The sequence below is a fragment of the Haplochromis burtoni genome, unplaced genomic scaffold (assembly GCF_018398535.1).
Source record: "Haplochromis burtoni strain Fernald_Lab_line unplaced genomic scaffold, NCSU_Asbu1 Contig_440, whole genome shotgun sequence".
In the NCBI taxonomy this organism is placed as follows: domain Eukaryota; kingdom Metazoa; phylum Chordata; class Actinopteri; order Cichliformes; family Cichlidae; genus Haplochromis; species Haplochromis burtoni.
Genome location: NW_024582801.1, coordinates 354,728 through 380,106, shown reverse-complemented (window position 1 = coordinate 380,106; position 25,379 = coordinate 354,728). Strand labels below are relative to the sequence as shown.

At 41.4% G+C, this 25,379-nt stretch overlaps 1 protein-coding gene across 1 annotated transcript; it reads left to right on the top strand.

The window, feature by feature from the left end:
• Nucleotides 1-718: 718 nt before the first annotated feature.
• fhip1b (FHF complex subunit HOOK interacting protein 1B) lies at nucleotides 719-24,475 on the top strand. Its single transcript, XM_014340942.2, has 12 exons — nucleotides 719-1,061; nucleotides 11,014-11,493; nucleotides 13,540-13,944; nucleotides 14,817-15,047; nucleotides 16,931-17,176; nucleotides 17,349-17,516; nucleotides 18,339-18,418; nucleotides 18,876-19,045; nucleotides 19,363-20,751; nucleotides 21,161-21,339; nucleotides 21,929-22,091; nucleotides 22,601-24,475. The coding sequence occupies exons 2-12, from the start codon at nucleotides 11,365-11,367 to the stop codon at nucleotides 22,903-22,905; spliced, it is 3,465 nt and encodes a 1,154-aa protein (XP_014196428.1). The 5' UTR covers nucleotides 719-1,061; nucleotides 11,014-11,364; the 3' UTR covers nucleotides 22,906-24,475.
• The last annotated feature ends 904 nt before the right edge of the window (nucleotides 24,476-25,379 follow it).

The following is a 25,379-nucleotide window of genomic DNA, read 5'->3' as shown; positions in this document are numbered from 1 at the left end:
GGAAACCATAACAGATGTCATGTGTCTTCTGGGAATTCTTAACTCTCTCAGAAAACCAGAGCAGGCTATCTCTTTAAAATTCAGACACAGCAAACACTGACAGGATTATAGAGCCCAAACTACAGAGAGGATGTCACTGTGTGTCTATAAATGAATAGGGTATGGATTTTTTTTTAATATACCTTAAATTTGACTTGATTATTGAGATTGTTTAATTTTTGGCATCTTCTTCTAATATTGTAAAGTCTTTAGCCTACAATATAGTTGGTGTGAAATAAATTTTGAAATACTCAACTTAAAATGTTAACATAATGCAAAATTAACACTTATAAATGGCTTTTCTTTTTCCCCAGTGGTAAAAACTTCCATACATTTCTGGATTCGCTATGTGGATTTGCTTTCCATGTTTCCATGTTTAAGCTACGCTATTTTATTTGACTGCTGCGGGTCTTTACGTTTAGATAAGCTCTCCTTGTTTGCCTATGCTTAGTTTATTTGCATGGCTTTTCTGAAGGTGCAGTAACTGGAGCTTTCAGGTCCACTGATAAAAAACAGTTATCCGACTAAGAGGTGAGGACTGCAAACTAACTCCAAAGTCAGACATGGTGCCAAGCAATTTTTCACAAGTTTCAGCTTTGTGCATTGTGTTTAGCACGCAGTGTATATAATCTGGGCACTTTAAAGCCCTCATACAGCTGTGCGAGGCAGCGTCGCTGTGAGTCAGAGAAGACGTGTGGGCGGAGTTAAAGTAAGATGGCTGCGGGAAAGCGAAGAGTGTTTGAGAAACCATCAAATGGGATGTTTATCTGTTGCTAACAGGATGCACAGCAGCCTCAGTGAAGGAGTGGTTGATTTCTTAGCGTCCCTGACTCACTGTGGTCTGTCTTGCCGGTTGTCTTTTGGTCGCCTCCTATCTTGTAATCGCTTACTGCTCTGACATTGTGGAATTCATCAGCAGCTAGTCGCTAGCAGCATACCAGCGCTAACTTACTAGCAACCAGCTAGCAGGTAGCTGCCCAAGGAAAACACCACCTCGCAACAACTGTTGAGACTCACACAAGGTAGGCAGATTCTCGATGACCTCATAGTGAAGTTCAACAGCACGACAGCTAGATAAATTAACTATATGCGTTGCTGGCATTTCTAAGGTAGCTGATTATATTTGCAGTGTCAATTAGCTTGGTCCTCCGTCATGCATTTGAAATACATTGTTGTTTTCTGTCGAACCACAGCGTAAGGAGCCTCGCTTGGCTGAAGTGAGATGTAGTGCAGAAAAGCTCAAGTGCTGCTAAGTCATGACAAACCAACCGGTTTAGGGGAAAGGGCGTAGTATTTGGTGTGTGCACTGTATGTGCTCTAGCAGTCTGTCAGATTGAACGGGACACATGACCCCCAAATACTGCAGTGATTGATGATTTATGTTGTGATCTTACCTGTGAACTTTGAATTAGATCTGTGGACTGGGTTGGACTTTGGAATTATAACTACACAACTCTAATAATCTGTCACTTCTGTGCCCAGAATAACTAGTAGATCCCCCATCTCGAATAAGCCACATATATGCATATCACATCAACAGATTAAATCATGGTTGAATAGAAAAGCCTTGTTCATTAATCGCTTAAATTTGTCTGTTTGAGAACGTACACTCTTGCTTATCTTTATTCACTGGGTTTAGATAATAATTTCACCATCTTAACAGAAAGTTAACGTGTAACTATTTTCAGACACAACTTTCAGCCTTACAAGAGTAAGAATAAAACTGCGGTTTTCAGATGAAGAGAAGAGCATCTGTAACGACTTCAGTTTTTAGCATTTTGGGTCATTTTCAAGCAAAGTGTACCAGATTCTGCTCAATTCAGCTTCCCAGATGTGAACATTTACCGGTGCTATAGCTTCAGTGTTGGATGATTATTTAAATTTGATCTAGAGAGGAGTCAATATAAGTGTGCCACATTGGGGCAGGAAATATGTGATTAAAAAACCAGATGAATCTGTATTAGAAAATAAGCATACGTTCTTCCAGGTGTCTTATTAGTTCACGTCTGCACTGTTAGAATAGCTTTGGATTATGCAAAGGAAAATCATTCATATATTATTTTCTTATACAGAAAAAATGATGGTGGTTGCAGACTAAAAATATTCTTTTGTTTCTACAGCCTGATTCATGTATTGCTTTAATAATATTTGCCTGTCACAGTTAAAGATATAGGATATATGTTTTTCTGATATGCATTGATGCAGAAAAAGCAGTAGGCAGTGGCAGAGGCACGAGTGTGCATCATAGCTGAGCTGCTGATGAGGAAGAGTCAAGCAGTGGTTTAATTGTAAGTTGTTAACTAGTTAGTACACTGCAGGGAAAGTTGATAAACAATCACTAATCATTTTCTTTTTTGTTCAATAAAACCCTGTTCCAGCTGTCATGTCACTCAAGTTTATTACAACCTTATGCAAGTCAATCATCACAGCTACTACAACATAACCTCAGTGTTTGTTTTAAAGATTCAAGATGAGTGTTTCTGCCATTCCCACCTTGGTTGCAAAAAGACAAAAAAACCCAGATGATGAGGAAAGGCTGGTCTGACTGTGAAATTGTGTGGCTAACAACTTGTCAGTCACAAGTCATTAGCTAGTGAGTGTGCAGTTTTGTGGCATGTACAGGCCTCCCTCTTTGAAATACGGTATGACCAAGACTTTACCCTAAATGTGTAACTGACCCCATAAACTCATCAGCAAAGTGTTTACAGAGGTTGAGACAGAAAGCCGTTTCGTGTAGTCTTTTACGGGACTGGAAGTCTTTTGTTCAACCACAGCTATCGCCATCTGGTGGCCTTCAGATAGAATTCATTTTTAAGGCCTCCCATATTGGCTTAATTTTGGCTACATGGAAGCTACATCTATCTTTTATATTGTTTATGACTCTTTGACATCCTTCCTCTTCTTCTTCTACATGTAAGGATAGAGAAAAACACTTGTAGGTGTATGCCACCCTTTTCAGTTCCAGATGAATTGCTGTCTTGGCACATACACCACCTACAGAACCACTAGTACTTAAGCCAACAAAAAGCACTGTTGTGTAGCCGCTGACATCCTTAAGTCATCATGTCTTGTCTATGATTGCTCACTGCTTGTGTCACAGATGTTATCAGTAACTATCATCAGTCCTCGTGGATATGAGCGGACGTGGAGAATTTCTGGTTGAGGCAGGAGTGGCTCTAAGTTTTTCACATAAATACTTTTAGTTAGTATAAAATAGGTCTTGACCTTTAGACTTTGCATTATGAGACTGTAGCAGTCAAGACTGCTTTGGTGTTCTTCATGACTAAGCTTTGACAAATACTTCTCTTTATGAAGGCAGCCTCCCTCCAGTGGAATGTCTAGTTGAACTTTGAAACATTTTATGATTCAGTGTGACCTGAAATAAAACTAAAGCTGAATGGCCATATACTGTATTTTCTACTTCCTGCACATCGGGGTCAGAAAGTTTTGAAATGCTGGTGCACAGTAGCTGCATCAGCAGTTACCTTAAACTTCATTTAGGGTAAGATAATCATCTTATTTTTATCCTCGTTATGAATTTATGCATTTGAAGCAGTTTTCAAGCAGTGTCATTAAGTTTGAATCAGATGTTAAGGAACAGTGAGTCATTAAAAAGTGTGGACTATAGTAACCCATCTTTTCCATTGTTGTTTGTGTGTAAATACTCTGTATCGGGGAGCGAAGGAAAAAAAAGAGAAGCATTTGAGCCTTATTGATTTAAGGAAGTTGAGCATGACGTTGGTAGACCTCTTACTCGCGTGTGATCCAAGTCCAGTTCATGTGATGTTGGTCCACATCATGTGGCCACAATAACAAAGGTTTGAAATCTACTTATGTATCTCAGTTAAAGTGAACTTACTAACTTATCAAGCCTAAGGGATGTTATCCATAGGAAATACATACAATACTGTGCAAACGTCTTTGAGCCAGGATTCATTTCTTTATATTTTACTTCCAAGGAGTCAGAGTTTCTTAAGATCTTTTGAAGTCTTTCTTTGGACTTTGGCTGCTTTTTCAACTTTTTTCAGTCCAGACCATTCAAGGATTAAACAAAGCACTTAACTCAAAGGATAAACTAGTGTTACACACCAAAAACAATGGGGGGGGGATAAAATTGTGTCTTTAGTAGAGATGGACAGATCCGATATTACGTATCGGTATTGGTCCGATACTGACTTAAATTACTGGATCGGATATTGGAGAGAAATAAAAAATGTAATTCGATCCGAAGTATCACACAATCATCTCACAAAACGCGCTACTTGGCGTAACCCAGCGCGGTGCATCGGAGCAGTATATGTCACATGATAGAGCGGCTGTTGTCTGCGAGACCTGTCGGCGGTCTGTTGGAGCATTTGGAGCCTCGCTACATGCTTCCTAACCGCAGCATTTCATCTTGGCAAAAACTATCCCAGAGAAGTAAAGCAAGTGTGTAAGTTCATCCCTGAATGTTTGCATAGTATTTCCACGTTAAGCTTAACAACTGATATATTGAGCCACAGCTGGACTGGTCATCGGAGTTCCATATTGAGGTGAAAAGGAAGCGATTTGTCCCGTACTCCAGCTAGAATTAAAAAATAGACACAAAGCTGGAGTTATTCTGTCGTTGCTGCGCAGTTGCATCTACTTCTCTCATTCACTCCCCCTTCCTCTCCTGTTATTACTTCAAACATGAAACTGATCAATGATCAGCTGATCGGCCTTTCAAGTCCCGTCTTTCTTGTTTGTTTATCGCCCACTTTGCGCTAGAAAGAGGAGACCAGTGGATAAACAACAGCAGCACGTTTAAGCGTGATAAGCTGTTGTTAGAATGTATTTAATATTACTTTCTAGTATCAGCTGAGGTTTGCTGGAGCTACAGCTGTAAAGCTGCTGGTCATGATATCGGTTTGGATATGTGGTGAGAGGGAAACATGAAGATGAAACCAGGAGATGTCCTTACTGAATCATCAGAGCTGAACAGGTGATGGAGAAACAGGTTTACCTTTTAGGTGACATGAATGAGTTGAAGGGAAGTTATGAACTGTTTCTGAGAGACAAATAACACCAGGATCCTTTTTTAGGTAGCTGACAGCTGGTAACTGTGCAGGGGCGGGTCTAGCAAAGTGTTGTCGGGGGCCGGGTAGGGCATTAACAGGGAGAGGGGGGCACAAAGAAATACTTTTCTTTGTTATGTCATTTAAAAACTTTGAATAAATAATTATCTGAATCTTACAACAAAAGTGGTCATCCGATTAAATGTATAGAAATCCATTATTGTATATAGTAACTAATAAGTCTAATATACCCTAGTAAGCTATAGTACTTTTTCCTTTGGGAAGGTACCATCTGTGCAGTCTGCAATTCTGTTGAAGAAAGATGTTGAATCTATTTAATTATTGTAGAAAAATAATTGATTTCTGTGCATTTGTTTTACACTTGCATTAAATTAAAGTTGATTACATCGATTAAGGGCGGGGGGTGGTTCCACCACAAGGGAACCACCCCCCGCCCTAATATTTTTGCTGGGAGTTAGCAACCCTATTAGTTAGGTTGCTTAATATTTCTACTAAGTACTCTTTAAAATACCAGAATAGGGAGGATGGTGTAGGTTTAAATTTATTAGACCGATCAGTGTTGCTGAACTATAAAATGTTTTGGGTGGAGTGTATTTTTTGCATACAGGTATAACAGAATAGCTTCGGTCGCTTGTTTTTTTTTTTTAAAACTTAAGTATGAACTTATACAAAATGCAGCAAGATATTTATAAAAAAAAAAAAACAGTTTTATTGATTACAAAATACGCTTTATCGGATTCATATCGATATCGGCAGATATCCAAATTTCTGATATCGGTATCGGACATTAAAAAGTGATATCGTGCCATCTCTAGTCTTTAGGCACTTTATTACTAGCAACTTGTTACATAAACACATAATCTGTTCCCATTTCTTTATTTCTTTGAATCTATGAAGAGTGCCAATGATAACACAGTTCAACAGGTATAGCATGTTTTGAACCAACAAGGAGATTTCAGAAGAGCTATTGGTTGAAAACTTAGCGTATGCCGGCTTGGTAAATGTGTCAAATGCACTGGACATCTGGAGGAACAGCTTAACTATCTGCAGAAAATGAACAGTAAGTCATTAAAAATGGTGGTGGAGGGGGTGGGGGCATCCAAAGACCTAAAACAGGACCTGAGCGATGCATCTGGCACTTCAGTTGATACGTCTACTGTTTGCTGAAGCCTCATCAGAAATGGTCTCAGTGGAAGGGGGGCTGTCAAGAAGTTATTCCTAAGGAAGGGAAACGGGGGGAGAACACTAAGGTATATCAATTACACAAGAACTGGACTGAAAATCCATGGCAACAGTTCTGATGGAGCGATGAATCCAAATTTGGAGGTTTTGGTCAAATTGTTGTTAGGGGTGCTCAATGTAGTCTCAATATTATATAACAATTTTTCAAGGAAATTTGCAACAGCGATATTTTTGCTCACATATATAATAAAAACAAAACAAAACCCAGAAAATTTTTTTTTTTTTTTTAATGGTGATTGCAGTTGATAGTATGCTGACATTTGGGAGTTGATATTGATACTATCATAAGCATAAATATTAGCATGAATCCGTAGTAATGGTCTACAGACATCTGTAAAACACTGTGGAGGCTCTGGCATGGTTTGGGACTGTGTGTGATTGGCAATGACTTGTTTTCCAGCATGACAGTGATCCCGAACACAATGCTAATGCAGTAAAAGCATACCTGGATAGAAAAATGCACAATGGAAAACTATCAGTCATGGACTGACCCCTCCAGAGTCCCTCAACATCTCTCAAGCAATGCGGGATCATCTTGACAGAGATCTAATTAAAAGGCACTCAAAGAAAAGCTTGAATGCACTTCTAGAAGCCTGGAAGACTATTGCTGAAGAAATCATGCAAGAGTTGCCCAGGAGGGTTCGGGCTATGTTGACGAATAAAGGTTGTAATGCCAAACACTGTCTTTCAAGCTTCTTACAATTCTGTAAACTCTTTTTGCTTTATATACTGTATATCCATGTATGTTTAGATGTTTCAATAAATAATTTTCTAAGCATAATGGAAAGAATTAAGGGCGGGTCAAGTCATTTGCACAGCGCTGTATATGCAAGAGTCAATAGGGTTGATATTTACACTTTAAGTCTGAGAGCCAAAAGTTCTGCACTGTAGGTTTGCACAACAGTAAAAGAACAAACACCCCCCTCCCCCCTCCTTTCCAGCAGCAAAATCCATCATTAACCATCTGTTCAGTTATTTCTCACTAATCCTTACAATAACTCACTAAGTGCACTACTTCCTGGCAGATATTTTTGGAGCTATTAAATTCTGATGGCGCTGAAGGAAAATATCAAATATCCCGCTTACTGGTGGAGTGCATTTTATACCATTCAACCTCTTGTTCCTAACCAGTTGAGGAAACCGAATACAGCACAACCTGATTACTTGCATGCACGTAAAAGTACAGAAAGGGTTTCTGTCTATTGGATGACTTAAGACAGCAGAATGACATTTAGATTAAGGATATTGATAAGGGATTTAACAAATTAAGCAGAATTGCTATCACAGAGAAAAGAAAGTGGCGTGACGAATCATGCTTCTCCATCTGGCAGTCTAGTGGATGAGTGAGTTTGGTGGTTGCCAGGAAAACGGTACCGTATTTTTCAGACCATAAGGTGCACCACATTATAAGGTGCACCATCGATGAATGGGTCTGTTTTCATACATAAGGTGCACCGGATTATAAGGTGCATTAAGCGAAACAAAACAGTCAGATAAGTCAAACTTTACTCAACTCATTCGTCTTCCTTCCTCCACTTCCGTAACATTGATTCATTAGTGTTGAATTCTCTTGCAGCTGCTCTATTCCCATGTTGTTGCAGTATATGAATGACTAACCTTGTGAATTATCTCAGTAGTTCTCCTGACTGAGGTTTGGTCCGTTTACAGCATCCTGCCATGCGATTGCATTTGTCCCTAACCATCGGGAACCCTCACGTTAACTTTTATCAAGCGGAAAAAAGTTAGCGTTCATCCTCCAGCTTCACTGTGCTAATGTCATGCTAACATCAGAGCTCGCAAAATTTTTCCAGTCAGGCTACCAAAATCTATCTCTGCCCTGCCCGTCGGGCTATCGTAGGAAGAAAAAATATATGTCAATGCTTTTGCATTCTTTCGGAAATGTAGCTGGGTAATTATGCATTGGCATCGGTGAGCCACTGTCAATATGTGACATATTGAAATCGCGTTTGAATTTGCGCTTGTTTTTTTTGCTTTCACTTTGCAATCGTGCGAACTGTGTATAGAGAGCGACAGCACTGATTGGTGAGTGACGATAATTTGCGCACCAATTCCTCTGACATCGTCTTATTAATCGTTAGCTTACTATGCAAACATGACAAGTGAAATCTCCCGCAGCTTAAACATGTGAGAGGTTGATCGCGCAGAGAATCGCTGAGCTTATGTGAGTGTGTGTGTAAAAGCAGCAGGATATATATTTTAGTTCTGCTGAGCCAAATAAGACAAGTCAGGGTGAAGAAGTGACAGCCAAAGAAAAGCTTACCACAAAACGGAAAAGTTATGACAAATCAGACTATAAGGCAAAAAGAAAGTGCAGCTTTATGGTTTCATGGACAAAAGAATTTCTGTGGCTGCAATATGACGAGCTAAATAACCAGGGCTGCACATAAGTGGTCCGCAGGTGCGTTTTTCAAAATAAAAAACGCGCACAAGATATGAAGTTGCAACGCGTGTTTGCGTACATAAGATTTGGAGGAGGACAGACATTTGTTTAGAACTCTTAAAGATGTCGAAGAAGCTCCTTTAAGCAGTTACTGTGATGTTCCTCCACCTCCAAACAAATGTCAGAAGGAGTCCGAACCACAAAAGAATTAAACTTAATTTGAGCACATAAAATCAGTTCAAGGCTAGTAAGCACAACCAGAATTAATACATAAGGTGCATCGGATTATAAGGCGCACTGTGGATTTTTGAGAAAATTAAAGAATGTTAAGTGCGCCTTATAGCCCGAATAATACGGTACTTGTCTGACTGCTTTGTGTCAAATGTATAGTTTGGCGGACGGGGGCATTATGGCGTGGGGATGTTTTTCACCCCCTTTACTTCCAGTAAAAGGAACTCCTGATGTTTTGCATACCAAGACATTTTGGACAATTTCATGCTCCCAACTTTGGAACATTTGGGGATGGGTCCTTCCTGTTCCTACATGACTGCATCGCAGTGCACAAAGCAAGGTCGATAAAGAATTAAATGAGCGGTGTGGAAGTGTGAGTGTGGAAGAACTTGACTGATCTGCACAAAACCTGAACTCAACCCAAAAGAACACCTTTGAGATGAATTAGAGCAGAGACTGTGAGCCAGGCCCTATTGTCCAACTTCAGTGTCTGACCTCACAACTTTTATTCTGGAAGAATGGTCAAATAAGCACACTGTAGCATATGTATAGCAGACCCGACCACATATTTGCATTTTTCAGCGGATTTTATTACAGTTGTCGTTTTCACACTCGCTTCTAATAGAGACGCTGGCTTCTGGTAAAAACGAGGCGGGTCCATACCACATGCTGGCCTCTGGCCCCAGCTGAGCAGCTCTCTCCCTGGTGCCAGCCTCCGGCTCTGGGTGAGCACGCTGTCTCCCGCATGCTGTCCATGCTGTTCATCGGCTCAGGCCGAGAAGATGCATGAGCAGGTGGTGTAAGTGGAGGTTGCTCATCCGCCCTCCTCCGTGGAACAGGAACAGGTGCAGGCGCTCCCACCCAAGAAGTGGGTACGGGTTTAGAGGTAGGCACGACCTCCCCTGGCTGGCCCGGTCGCGGTTCCGCCATGCCCCAATCCTGGGTTTTGGCACCACTGTAACATATCAACAGCTTCAACAAGAGTTGAAGCTGTCATAGCTGTAAATGGTGGGCAGATGACATATTAAAACCTGTCGATTAAGAATGGGTTTTCACTCAAGTTCATATGGGTGTGAAGACAGATGACAAAATACTTTTGGGAATATAGTATATGTATATAATCGCATTAGATGTTCTTGAGTGCAGTGTTCAGCCAGTGATATAAATACTGACGACAAACGGACACAGCAGCTACTGATACTGCACAGTCCTTTCATAACATGGACCTTTTTTAAAGCATTTTGATGTAATAGAAAATGAAGGAAAGCAAAAACATTTCTTTTCCCTTCCTTCAGCTCAGTCCATGCAGGTGTTATGAGGATTAGACTTGTGATAAAACATCAACGTTTTCAGTATAATACTGCAGAAATGTTACTGATAGAAATGGTGTGTAGTTAAAACTTGTTTTCTGAAACTGTTAATTCTTTTACCGTGGCTCTTTCTACTTTTCTTTTCTTCCATTGCGATAATTTTCTAAACGTATCCACAAAATGTTACACGCTTCACATGCAACAGCTTGGCACCAACCATGAGCTACTCAGTGTAACTGGGCAAAATCATTAATGACATTTCAGATAATTGCTGTGCGTTTATTTATTCTTATTTAAGAGTAATATGTGTGGTCTGAACACTCAATGACATCGTGGCTGATATGATCCCATTGAAAGGTGATTTGTAGTTTTTGCCATATGCATAATGTCATTTATAAATCTGTATTTTATCAACAATGTCCACCTGAAGTCATTCCTCTGGATGTATATTGGCTTTCTTGAAAGCTCTGTGGGGTCCTGGGGTAGCTTACTGCCATGGACCCTGCCTCCCGAGCCACAGCGAGTGAGGCATGGAATCTTGTATCCATGTTGCCTTACATACATTCTTCCCACTCTAATCTAGTGGTTATTCTGTCATGTTTCAAGTCCACATTAAGAGAAATGCAATGAGATCTTTTAGTAATAGCAAGTTTGTGAATGAAGCTGTTATTATTCCAGGTTTATATGATGTTAATGTTGTTTTGTTTTTGGGGGGTTTTTTTTGTTCACACAGAGAGACTGCCAGTCCTGACCGGCTATGGAGTGGTGTTGGCTTCAGACTGGATGACAGGGTCTACGAGGAGGACAGGGTCACAAAGTTTCTGTAGCAGCAGCAGCAGCAGCAGCAGGCTTTTCCTAGATGTACACTGAGCGGGATTGACAGCCTGCGCAGCCGACCTCTTTCTCCTCTTCTCTGTTGTGATACACTTTCCCTTCCCTTTCTGCCCTTCTTTTTGCACTTCTCTTTTCCTCTCTCCCACTTCTTGTTTTCCTTTTGTTTTCCCATATAATTTCCTTTGCCTTCTGTTAGACTCAACGTCATTGAGTTTTAGTGACCTTTGGTCTGCTTTAAGCTGGTTTCACTATGAGCTGGCTGAGCAGGTTAAATCCACGGGCTTCTGGGAGTCGGTCGAGCCGGAGTGCCGCCCCCTCCAGCCCCTGCACTGCAGACCCAGAGACCTGTCTCATGGTGTTTGAAAACCACTGGAGACAGGTGAGCTTAAGACACACACACAGTTTTTTTTTCTGTTTCTTTTCTTTCCAAAGCTCTTGTTTCTCGTCTTTCCTTTATACTGGTATGTTTTTGCCCCTCCCTAAAAGCTTGGACCCATCTCTTGATCAACAATCCATCTTAAAAAAGTAAAAGGCACATGTAACCCATGGAAGAATTACTAAAAGTTGGCAAACGCTGTCTTTAGCTCTCCGCTGCTTGAGCCGTGGCTGCATTGCAGGTCCCCAAATGACCCTGGGGCTGTTTTTGCCCGTCTGCCTCTGGAGAGATATCAAAGTGGAGGCAATGCACCAGTTGCTCTTGCAAGATGGGCTTTGCAGTCAAAAATACCTCTGCTTAATGCTTTACCAGATGACCCTGTGTTACTCACCAATTTGTGTTTATTATCAATTGTATTTAAATTCCAAATAAATATCCTTTAAAAGGACATTTTTTTTTAAAGTTAGTTAATAACCATGTTAAGTAATTGAGATGAAACTATATTGGGGATTGAGATGATGATTTTTGCTATATTTGAGCAGCCTTACTTAGTGCAGCTGTGTGTGCTCGTCACAGGAAATGGTGTGATGGACTTTTTGTGGCTTCAAAATAATAAATAATAAAAATTGCTCGATGTTCCTGCCCTGCCCACAGTGGTCTATATTGGTACTGATTTTTTTTTTTAATTAAAAATGTTATCTTGATGTTACAGCATCAATGTTCGAACTAACACACAAAAGTTAATTTTGCACAAAGATTGTCCCGTTTTCACAATTTGAGGCAAATTATTTTTCCTACCCAGAGTGAAAACTCAAGAGAAGCTGAACTCAAAATGAAACAATAATTTTGTCAGTCACAAAACAGAATCAAAGTTAAAAACTGCTTTTTTAAATTTTCTTCAGCGCCTAAGTAACATTCTCTCTCTCACAGATGAGTTAATTATAATAAATCCAATTTATTGTGACAGTTCAAATTTTCTACTTTTAATCTTTTTTTCTTTTTGGTGTGATTTGAAGGCTTTGTCTTTGTTCTAGTGAATGATTATGTGTTCACACAATGTGTGAAAGTTCACTGTGTCAGTGTCAGTGAGAGTAGTAAACTAGCTGGCTGATGTCCAGTTACCTACTGAACGTTTATAGGTTACAGAGGTCTGTCACTGCCTGACGGTTGGAACTAATCTGAGGCAACAAAAGATGTCTGAGAAATGATCTATTTTCTGTTTTTCCCAGGGATTGCAGGGCGTGCACACTTTGCAAACCCGCTCCTTCTTTGGAGAGACTTACTAAAGCTATATACAGGTCCGATCCTGTCAGTGAGTTTTTCTTTGAAAGGATCGGTTGTCATAATGGAGAAATGCATTTATAATCCACTGTGGAAGAAACAGACACCAGCCATAATAAGTGGCTCTGTTGCAAATGCATTGCAACAGAGCCACAGAAGTGCACCTAAATGTAGTTCGTGACTTGTTATCCAGTATCTAACATGCAGCTCTTATCTGTTCAACATGGGCCCAGATCTGCAAATTCATTCTTGCTGTAGTCATGCTGACCAATTAAACTTCTGCTTATCATTTTGCTCTCACACACTTTTGACCACATATTCTCACCGTAAAGCGCTATACAAATACAGGCCGTTTTATATCTTACAAAATAATTGAGTTGTGTTGCACTGTTGTATTTTAACCTGTTTTGAGTATTATCTGCCTGTATGCCTCTTTGTCAGTAATAGCCATGGCTGGAGATATTAAGTTTAAGGGTTGCCTGTCTGTTTGTGCTAATGGACTCGATATCTTGGGAGAGCCTTAAGGGAATTTCTTCCTCTTGGACTAAAGGATGAACCAGTTACATGGAAGCAGAACTGATTGACTTGAGGAAACATTGTAATGTGGAATAACATTCAGTTCTATGTATTGTGTTACATAAACAAATACCCACACGTGCCATTACAGTTCTAGTGTTTGTCCTGGTCCTGTTAGCATGGACCTCAAACACTTCATCACTTAAGCCCACTGGATAAAGCAACAACACATTCCTTACTTCCTTTTCTCAGATATCTTGGGTGTTGGAGCAGCATGAGACTTCATCCTCCAGCGATGACCTTACGGCAGTGAGAAACAACACCGACCAGATGTTATGTTTGCTGGCAGAGGAGCGTCCTGCTGAGAGCTCAGAGAGCGGCACCAGCGTGCCACCTATGGGGCCCATACTGGAGCTTGTGGTCACAGAGAATATCCTGGAGAGGCTTGTTCAGTGGCACCTTCGCCGTGGCTTGGACCCAGACAGCCAGGGTGCACTGCTCAAACTGTTTGAGATGCTTATCGGTCAGTCCCAGCAGCCCCTGCTCCAGCACACAGCCATTCTCCACCCCCTTCTTAGGCTCCTGGGAGCTTGTGCTGACCCAGAACTCGGCTGTCCTTCAGCTCTGGAGAACAGCCTGGTATTGTTGCTTAACCAGGTACATACAAACCTACAGTCTTTTCCAGTGTGTGTATGCAGTCACTATAAACAAAATATATTTCACAGATAGTAGACATCCCACAAATGACAAACAAGTTTTGTTTTATTTTTAGTGTTAAAATTGAACGGATGTGAGATGACTGAGAATTGAAGGCTGGAAAAATTGGCTGTTGTATTAAAAACCTTAGCTGAGCTGTGGCTCTTCATGAAACCTGACAATTTGAATTATAGTAATTTTTCATTTGCCGTTGGCTTCCTGGAGGGGACTCAGTCAGCATCGTTTGTGACCTCTGCCTCTCCTCAGGTGTTGGCGACAGGCCTCAGCGCTCTTTATTCCTCTCTGCCGAGGAAGATAGAAGTTATAGTAATTTTTCATTTGCTGTTGCTTTTGCTGCATTTACTGTTTGCATGCTGTTTGCTAGATTTTTTTTTATCTTAAAATGTAATTTGTTTGATATATTTTTCATGAGAATGCCTGGCAGCAATTGATTGAGAAACCAACAAATGAGAGCATCACTGCTATGGCGTTTTTCTCCCCCAAACAATAAAGTTAGCTGAATATAGTCCAGCTCAGGTTACTGATTGGTCAGGACAGGAGACGTACCATTTAATTGCAGGGGTTCCACTTCAAAAGCCAGGTGAATTTGGTGCATAAATAAATAGTAATATAATTGATGGTGTTCCCTGAAATGTTTTTAACTCCCCAGAAAGGGGCACTGACCTGCTGTTTTCATATAAAAGGAAACCTTTGTAGTGATTAGTGATTCATTTCTGTGCTAAAGTTGGAATAATAACTAACCTCCAAAGTAGATTTTTCAACAGCGTTTCATGACTCTTGTTCTTTAATGGGATTCTTTTTCCCTCCATCAGATCTGTGTGTCAATGGCCCGACAGCCGGTGGTTCTAGAGATGTTGTTCCGGGCTGCACCAGCCCAGCAGGGCTCAACCAACCTGCTGATCTTTTCCCTGCTTGTGCCATTCATCCACCGAGATGGAGCCATTGGACAGCAGGCGCGAGATGCACTACTGCTGGTTATGGCGGCGTCAGCCAGTCACGAGGCTGTTGCACGATACATCGCTGAGAACTCCTACTTTTGTCCGGTGAGTGAGGAGCTTTTGAGTCACTCTTCATTCTCTCTTTTTTCAGACAGTTTTCCCATAATAATGCTCATTTGGCTTGTGATTGATAGAAGTATGGTCAAAGCCAGACTCAAATTAAAACCTCTGAGTCTAAAAACCGTATAGTATATGGTGAATATGACCTATTCTTTATTGATGTGATGGTTAAGGACAGATTATAAGAGTTGGATCTTGACTTAGTTTCCCCTCACTGCTTCTAAGAAAGAGAGGGGTGTGTGTGTGTGTGTGTGTGTGTGTGTGTGTGTGCGATAATGGAAGGAGAAGGAGATGACTATGCACTCTGACAGACCATTCATCCTTATCTACATCCTATCAACTGTGTCTCAACTCGAGGCTTCCTATTTAAAAAAAAACCAGAAACTCACCCAACATCACATGTTTGCAGTTTTTAGGAGAAACTTTATTGTTTAGTGATAAAGAAGGCAGCTTAAGAAAACTTGTGTGAAATGCAGTTTCCTTACTGATGCAGTTCTCCCCCAGTGAGTTTAGAAGCACTCTTTAGTAATAACTGTTTGTTCTTTAAGCAGGAGACCTAAAAGAAAGATGAAAACAAAGGAAGGATATTTTATCATTTTTGAACTGTGATTTCTTTTTTCTGTTTGGAAACACAATCATAACTTGAAGGTGGAAAGTTTATTCCGCTTTGAAGTAAAACCTGTCTGCCTTGTTTTTGTCATTTCTTTTAGCTGCCACTAGATGTAATTAAAGAGCCATGTTATACTTAATGCAGTCTGAGGTGCATATTTAAAGCTATTAGTTTAATTTGCTTAACAGTTCTGTAATGGGAACATGTGTCTGCATACATTTGAATGTATGAACAAGAATTGGTCAGGATTTTAACTGAATCTGGTCCCAGAGCAATGTTTAAGCTTTCATACTGCATTATAAGAGCGAGTGTTGCGTGATGTCTGTATACAGCACTGTGGTCAGTAGTCTATCCCTGCCCCCCTCCCTCTCAGGTCTCTATACTCTGGTGCTAACTCAGCTATTTTCTGCTCATCTTCCTTCCAGCAGCTTCAGTCTGACCTAGTTACAGCTGAAAGATCCAGTGGAGGTGGCGTTAATGACCAATTGCTCCTCTCTGCCCGAGTCTGGCTATTTCCTGTCTGTGCATACTCACACGTATCATAATCAGCTTTGCTTTGACAGTTTTGGATCTAGTTCAACATTCTTAGACAACAGGAACAATTGTAGTCTTTCTCACGTTGTAAGCAGAGTACAGAGAACATCCCGTCTTTGCTCCCTCTCCCTCGGTGTCCATGCACAGCTCTTTTTGAGGAAGTTTGCTTAACAAACTGTCTGCATCTGTTTTGTCAGCCTAACGGGTTCAGGTTTCTCCATCCTATATGTGCACGGCAGCAGCAATAAATATTGGATTTTCATAAAAGTCATCAGCTGTTATTAAAAGGCTAAGATACATGACGGGCTTTGAGCTAGACTGTGAATCCACTGTGTCTGCATGTGCTGGGAAGGCACTCGTTTAAACCTTTTTTTGGTAACAGTAGGACTCAGAGTACGGACCATCATGCTGCAATTATTTGAATTATGATGAAAATATTTAAAAACTGTTCATTTAAGCAGTTGAGATTTGCAGCAGACAGTAATAATAGCCGTTAGTCAGCACAGTCTTAATGGAGGGGGTTGGATGGGCTGTGACTTGGTGATATTTGTATGAAAATGCTGCTTATTTTCTCCATCATTAATTTGGTGTAGTTTGTAGCTCTTGTTTGTTACTTCCAAAAGTCAGAACTTTAAAAATAGACTCCTATTTGAGAGGTGCCACCTGCTGACTTCCTAGAGGTGACTCAGTCAGCAACATCTGTGACCTCTCTGCCTCTCCTCAGGTGTTGGCGACAGGCCTCAGTGCTCTTTATTCCTCTCTGCCGAGGAAGATAGAAGTTCGAGGAGATGACTGGCATGCCCTTCGGCGGGAGGACTGGATGGGCGTGTCGTCGCTCGTGCTCTTCATGAACTCGCTCGAGTTCTGCAACGCCGTGGTGCAGGTCGCCCATCCCCTGGTCCGCTCACAGCTTTTGGATTACCTTCACAACGGCTTCCTTGTACCTGTCATCGGCCCCGCCCTGCATAAGGTAGCAAAGGGGTCTGTTTTTGTTAGAAAGGCTGCAGTTTCTTTAACAGCCGAGTTGGGGAGGGGGGGTGAACAAATTCCCTTAATGTTGCTTTTAACTGTGCACACATAACTATTATCATATTGCATATTTTTAGCAGTTTTGAGACACCTTTAATTGTGTGTGTTTGCAGTCATCGGTGGATGAGATGATCGCCAGCACAGCCTACCTTGATCTTTTTCTGCGCAGTATAACGGAAACTTCCCTCCTCAAAACTTTCCTGCGCTTCATCCTGCTGCATCGCCATGACAATGACACCATCCTGGACACGCTGCTCACGCGCATTAGCAGCAATTCAAGGGTCCGTATATAAGTGTGTGTGTGCGCGTGCATATTTGTGAAGGAGCCCTGAGGCCCTCATTTGAACTCGACTGAGTGGGTGGTGAGTGGGTTTAAAGCAGAAACTGAGTAGGATACAGAATAAACATGGAAACTGAATCTCTTCATGTCTGCTGCAACAATTGAGGATTGTGTTACCAGTTATTTATAAGTGGTTAAATAAGCCTCAGCAAAATGTTTCAACATTATCTTAAATTCCCTCCAAATGCATAAATATCAGTCTTTTTGGAACAGCAGTGGTGTTAGGAAAAAAAATCTATTAATTCACCTGAAGTATGACGGAAAAAAGAGAAACGAGTTAAAAAGGAATAGCGTTAAAACATCAGCACTGCTGACTAAAATGACTGGTGTTCACTGCTAAGAAAATAGTAAATTTTGCTGTTATAGAATTTTATTGGAGTCTAACCAATATTAGCTTCCAACATAAGGTATCAAAATGTACATTTCAACCACGTTATGAGTGTTGATGTTGCGTAGTGTGTTTACCAAAGGGACACAAATACCAACTTTTCCAAGTGGAGCGAAAAAGCGTAGAAAGGTAATCCAAAAAAACAGAAAACAAACAATATCAACCGATATATCACATTTTTAAATTGCCAAAAATTGGCATTGAGCTTAAAAATCCTATATCGTTTCGGTTCTGAAATTTATTCTGAGGCTTTTTTTGGAGGGGGGGAATTCCAAAAAAACATTTTTTATGAATCATCACAGTGTCCTACGTATGTGTATGTCCTCCTCAGAAAATGGTTGTTTTCTAACCAGTTTCTTTCTGCTTGTTTTGCAGCTCTGCATGGTATCGTTAAGCCTCTTCAGGACTCTCCTGTCCTTGAATTGTGAAGACGTCATGCTACAGCTTGTACTCAGGTTTGTGTGCGCTTCAGAGCATTTTGCCAAATGTTATACTTTCAAAGGGCTTCTTCACACATCTAGTCATTTAGATTAAGTAAAGGTTATGACGCACAGTCACCATCTGTCAGCAGTTACCACGAGACGATACAGACAAGGTTATTTCTGCCCATTTTTACAAAAATTTTATGAACTACCAATGGCTGTTTCTCCCATTTCCCATACTACTGTCAGAAGTTGCCAGTGACCCCCCACCCGTTAACACATTACCTGCAGGCTGTGATTAGGGCATACTGTCTGTGTTTTAAGGTGGTTTGTCACAGCAAGATAAATATGGCAAATATTAAGAATGGAAATGTAGAATTAAAAATGACAACACAGTTTAAGCTTCCTGAATAGTAAGCTATATCCTGTGCATGTGAATTAACTTATCTAAAATTACTGAAGTTGCTTCTGTGTGTTCTCTCGCTCTCAGGTATCTCCTGCCATGTACTCACGTAATGCTGAGTCAGCGCCGTGCTATCAGGGAGACTGACTTATACGGAAAGTCAGCGGACAAGTTCCTGTCATTAATCCCAGAGTGCTGCCGGTTCAACGCAGCTGCCTCCTCTGAGAGAGATGAGGAAAATCCATTTTGGGGCAAAGGTGAGCTACACACTTGTGGAAAGTGAGCAGTTGACACTAATAGTTGTGGTTGTAAATGATATGAACTGCACTTGAAATACAATCTTTTACTGAGTGGAATGTACTGTACACAATAGTTGTGCAGCTACTCTAGTCACTTACTTTACTTAAGACCTTTAGTTGTAGAGCCAGAGTGAATTTGCATGGAAAACTCTTGGTGTTAGGAATGTTATTGTATGTAAGTTGATTGTTTGCATACAGTGTCTGTATTAATTGGGATAGCAGATCCTGGCTCTACTCATGGTTTTCCTGTTTGCCCGTATATTGTCATCCTGCAGTACTGAATAGTCCCAGCACAGAGTCTCCCGCCCCACCCAGACCCAGCACTCCATCCCGCTTGTCCTTCTTCATGAGACAGCAGAGCAGTGGAGGTGGATCAGGAGGTGGAGGTGCTCCTACCTCCTCTAGCATGGATCCACTGCAGTCCAGTTCTTCGAGCTCCCACCAGATGTCTCCTGACAGCCCGATGCACCATCAGCAGACCCACACAGATTGTCTGGACTGGGATTCAGGTTATCTGGAGTATCTTAAGGACGCTCGGAGGAGCATTGAGTTTTGCTCTTGGGCTTGTCGTGACTGGTCGGCACCATATGATGGCGAAAACCCATCCCCAAACACAGCCCCGCCACCCCCACTTCCCCCTACCTCCAATGTCCCAATGACTATGTTCCCTGAGCACTTCTCTTTCCAGCAGGGAGGAAGTCATAACTCTTCTCCCGGTCAGCAAAGGGCGGCCATTGTGGCAGCAGCGCGGTCTGAATGGAGTAGCTCTGAGCGGGACAGCGGAGAGTGGGATGTTACGATTGGCAAAAACAGCTGCATTAGCCTAACGCCTCGCTCCAAGAAACGCAGCCTTCAGAGAGAGGAGCTGCCTCCCAAGCCTGTACCTCCTCTTGTACCTTCTTCGTCTTCAGCAACCGCTTTATCCACTTCTCATCCCATCTCCTCCCCAGCTCCTCACATCCCCTCATCTGCCATCACTGTTAGCTACCAGGCTATGTATAATGGAACAATGGTGCAGGGAGACGGGTGCTCAGACAGTCGTGATAGAGGACTGGAGGTGAAGAAAGTGAAGAGGGACTTGGGTGATCAGCAGTATTTGGATGAAAACGCCAACCAAAATGGTTCCCTTGTTAACTGCCCCTCGCAAAGCTGCACTGCTCTCCCAAAGTCTATTTTTAGCAACAGTGACATCAGTGATGCACAATCTCTTTGTCCTAGCAAGATTTTTACTCAGACCTCCATTAACCAGTCAGCATCTGATACCAAACTGCTGTCAAGTGAAACCTTAAACCCACATGATGCATCCTCAGATCTTCCAGAAGCCAGTCAGCAGTCTGTAGAGAGTCTTATTGAGGAGCTGCTGGAGCAGGCGCCGGGAGACCCACAGCTACCTGGCGATGCCAACGGTCAGGGCATTAGCATTGAGGCGTTCACACAGGAGCTGAGAGAACTGGAGGACCGGGTGAAAGAGCGCTGCAAAGCAGCCTGTCAGCTGGAGGAAATCGCCAGAGAGAGTCTGTCCACTGAGCGCCAGGAAGAAGAACAGCAGCTGTCATCAGCACTGGAGGGGAAGCTGACAGGTGACGTGAAGGCAGACGGGTCTGCGGTGGGCATCTGTAGTCCTGCCAGACCACTGAACCAACCTGTGTCCCAGCCATACACAGGTGAGACTCACGGATTTCTTTCACTGTTGCATCAGTTTGTGGATACGTCTATTGCTGTCATCATATTTTCATGCTCACACTGCTGTATCAAATAAGTGGTTGGATGTGTAACAGGAATTGTATCACTGAGCTCTTGCTTTTGATAATTGCTAACAGCACAGCTGTTGAAGTTATGTGGTTGATGGTGTAATTACCACCTTTTTAATCAGCAACATTTCTATCTGCAGTGTCAATTCCTCAAACTTAAGTACTCTTCTCGACTATATTTAAAGGATGGTGAAAGGATTTGCAACCATATAATCACAAGCAGTTAAAACCCACTTCTGAGAAGCAGTTACTCTTTCCCTGCTGACAAGAGTTGAGCATTCTATCTTTCTATTCAATGATCCACCGCTCTTCCTCCGTGCAGGTCCATTCATGACAGTTCTGTTTGCCAAGCTGGAGAACATGCTCCAAAACTCGTTATACGTCAACATCCTGCTCACTGGCATTGTGGCCCAGCTGGCCTGCTATCCTCAGCCCCTCCTACGCTCCTTCCTGCTCAACACCAACATGGTCTTCCAGCCCAGTGTCAAGTCACTAATCCAGGTACGCTGCACTATGCAGAAGTTGTTTATAATGGTTTTGATGCCCTCTTTCCCCTTTTTCTGAAAATAGTAGAGAAAGTGAATAGTTTCTTTTTGTCATTGAAAGGATTACAGTTTTTGGGTGTCTGCCTTTAGGCATAGTTGTCCACTTCCAGCCCACCTTACTTCTGTGCACGCTCTGGTTCCAAAATCATCAGGCCCACAGTGATATTTGCATCCAGTTTCTTTCCACATTCATTTTCTTTATTTTCAGATACTTGAATTCACTGCTGCAGTGGACATAAAAAAATACAATAAATGAATAAATATAACTGCAGTTTCAGTTGAGTGATCCATCCACACCCAGCGAGCACATTCACAGAAAGTTCAACAGTTTCAGTTTTAGTGACTTCGTGGATTTTTCTCAAACTTATACCCTCAAAGTGTCGCGTTTATTGAAGGCAATAGACTCTGTTCCTTTTATAAAACTTAAATTGTTAAGTTCATGTGAATTTTAGTCTTGAGGGGATGACAAGCCTGAGAGAGGGGTTAACAACACCAAGCAAAGGTGATCAAAAAGTTTAAAAGTTTGTTTCCACAACTCTCCTCAGGTTTTAGGTTCTGTGAAGAACCGCATCGAGGCATTTGCCGCATCTCACGAGGACTTTCCTGCCATGCTGAGGAAAGCCCAGCAGTACTTGGTGGCCCGAAGCAAAGTGGACTGGAGCGACTCGCCGGCAGCAGTTCCTACTTTGCGCCGCTCTGATTCCCTTGGTGAGTATAGAAATAGGAAGAGCTACATTTACACATACAGGCGTGGCTTTGATGACTTTGGTCATAAATTTAGTGAGAAGTGTTAATCACAGATAATTTACCAAAATCCAATGAACAAAGATGTTTAAAAATATTTTAAACACAACGAAATTCCAATAAAAGTACATTTGAATTGGAAAAATTTAGGATAAATTAAAAAAAAGACAAAACTGTTAGAAAGCAGAAGAAGCGATTTATTGGTGCCGTAACATCTTACCATTAGTACTTTGTAAAAAAACAAACATACCTAACAGATTTGCTTCAGGTTTAGAGGTTTTTGAGGGTTTTTTGTTTTTTGCTGTGCAGTGATTTGTTACCAAACTCCACATTAAAGGAGATAATCAGAACTATAGGCCCACTTGGTGACTTCTTTTCTATCTTTGAAAACGCCGGGAAATCACAGAGATGTCAGAGCAGTCTCGCGTCACAGTTTTATTTCCCTGTTGTGAAACCCTGCCCTTCTCTTCCAGTGAAGAGTCGAAAGCCATCTCTCGGAGACCTGATTCTTCGTCACACAAACAGTCCAACACGGGCTCGGCACGCCGCTCAGCTCGCCCTCGCACACGTACGGGATGGCGGCCAATCACTGCACAGCGCTCTGTTCCGGGGCAGCGGAGGTGCGTCTGGCCTTGAGAAGCAAGCTGAAGCGCTGCGAGTAAAGAACGCCGTCTACTGCGCCGTTATCTTCTGCGAGTTCCTCAAGGAGCTGGCTGCCCTCACGCAGGAGCACGCCGTCTCTTTGCCCTTCCCTCACAGCCAGGAAGCAGAGGAGTAGAAGGTAAACTCAGACTCCTCAAACTTAGCTTCACGTCTGTTGATTTAGGCTGTACACAAAGAAGAGATTGATATAGGATTCTCCCATCAGGACACACGTGAGACTTTTCTGTCACTGAAACGGATCGTCTGCAACGAAGCAGACAAAAGAGGAAAACTGGGATTTTTTTATTACTAAAATTATTATAGGATACCTATAGGACTGGAATCATTTTCCTCATCTGTACACTTATGATATTGTGCATATCGTGTATTATATTCACATCCTGTACACAGAAAATCTCGGTAAATACTTGAGATTCAGGAGCTTGTATATACACATGCCATTTCATGGTATAATACGACACAGTAAAGCCACAGATTACAGAAGTAGGTGCACATATTGGTGCTAGTCAATACTTGTTATCTTTTGTTTTGAAAGGGTGCTTTCAGGCTGGCACAAAGAAGGTTTCCTCTTCAACAACAACAGAAAAAAACACCAAAAATTGTTGGGCAGGAAAAGATTGAAAGCGTGCGCGAGTCAGCCACTTACAAAGTAATCCCATCAGTTTGGTCATCTCCGTGCAGCTGGCTCATGTTTGCTTTCATCAGAGCTTTTGTCAAGGACGGACTAAGAGAAAAAGTTCACTTTAAAAAACAGAAGCGTTCCCAAAAAACATGGGAGCTTTTTTAGGTTTATTTTAAAAAGGCTGCACTAAATGCTAGTCATCACTGAATGAGATGAAAACTGGAAAAACCTCCGTGTGGGAGAGCGCCACTTTGTCTCCTGTGAATCAGCACGACTACCATAATTGTACTGAGAAACTTGGGTAATTATTGCCTTTTTCTTTTAACGTTTTAAACATTTGTCTTCTGAATTTGCACCATTTTATAGACATATCAGCAACATGTGGGAGCAGATGTGTCTGCCATTGTGTATGAGAGTTTATTTGAATGAATCACTCCTTTCCAAAAAGGTGACGCCAACTGTTCAGGCCATTAGCTAACCATTCACTGTTCGCCATTTAAAAAAAATTAAATAAAAAAATTAAGCGGAGGAATCACGAAGCCGGCAAGAGGATCATGGCCACTGGGGAAAAAGTGGGCACATCTTTTTTTTCTTCTTCTTATTTTCCAGAATTCAGACTTTTTCATCAGAATTACTTTTTTCCCATAATTCTGATTTTAATCTCAGAATTCTGAGAAAAAAGTCAGAATCCTGACATTAAAGTCAAATAAATTTTTTTCCTCAGAATTCTGGAAAAGAAGAAAAAAAAGATGTGCCCACTTTTTGTACCCCAGTGACCCTGATCACTGTCACTGCAACACGTACTTGTACGTGTTGCATCCTTTGTGTGTCATTCAGTGTTTTTGAAAGACCTGAAATTCTGCACGATTTTTAATTTTTTTTTAATTCCACCTGTGCGTTGGCATTATTTCCCTTATTTTGAATTTGATGACCCAGAATCTCATGAGGTGTTCATGACTTTTCTCGAAAAAGATCTTGTTTTCTTGGTGAGACAGGCCAAACCGAACACACAGCACACCTGGGAAAATAATATGCTGCTACTTTTTTTTTTTTTTTTTTTTTTGAAACACTAACACCCATTTTAATGGTGAAATAGCTACTCTATCTTTTTATTTCATTGGGTACCAAGTATAAATGTGCACGTGGAGGTGCTGATGCAAGTTGTGATCAGCTTTTCTTTAATTTATTGTGTTTTGAGGTTGAATGAAGTTGCAGCCACACAGTGTTAAAAGCTTTTGCCAAGACTTGATATTCACTGTTTTCCTTTGTAATGTGTTGCTAATTTGTTTTTGGGGTTTTTTTGTTTTGTTTTTTTATAAAATGGTAAGTAGTCATTTTACAGCTCTGTAATATCTGTAGCAGTTTTCTGTAATGTTACCAGAAACTGTAAAAACTGTAAAAATGTGCATTGTTCTTAGGAGTGCTTTGTTAAATCATCTACCTGTGACCCAGCTTTCCAAGTAACATATTTGCACATACTAGCCATTCTCTCTCAACTCTTAGCAGTAGAGAAACTGCCTGCCACCCTGCAAAACGTCTAACATTTCTTTCCCATTACACTACTTTCACTTTCTGCAACAAGCTGAGACGTCCTCAGCTCGTCGAAGCCATAGCCGCGTTCGTCGTGCTCGTACGTGTGGGATTTCGTCCCGGCTGTGAGTCACTTTTCTACAGAATTTCTTAGATGCATTTCGTAATGACCCATAGTTTGTTTCTGGTTTTTTATTAATAGGTAAATAGTTTCTGCATGTCAGATAAGGCGAGGTTTTATGATAAACTAACAGTTAAGTAGTGTTTGGTTTGTGCAATAGTACTGAGCTTAAATTAGCTTCCATGCAGTAGGGTTTAGTGGTTAGTGAGTCGTGTACCTGCAGAGCTCGGCGATGACAGCGAGGTTTCACGCTGAATGTTTGCTCTGGGTAGAGAAATCTCTCTTGTACTTTACACACTGCCATCCGTCCATCCGC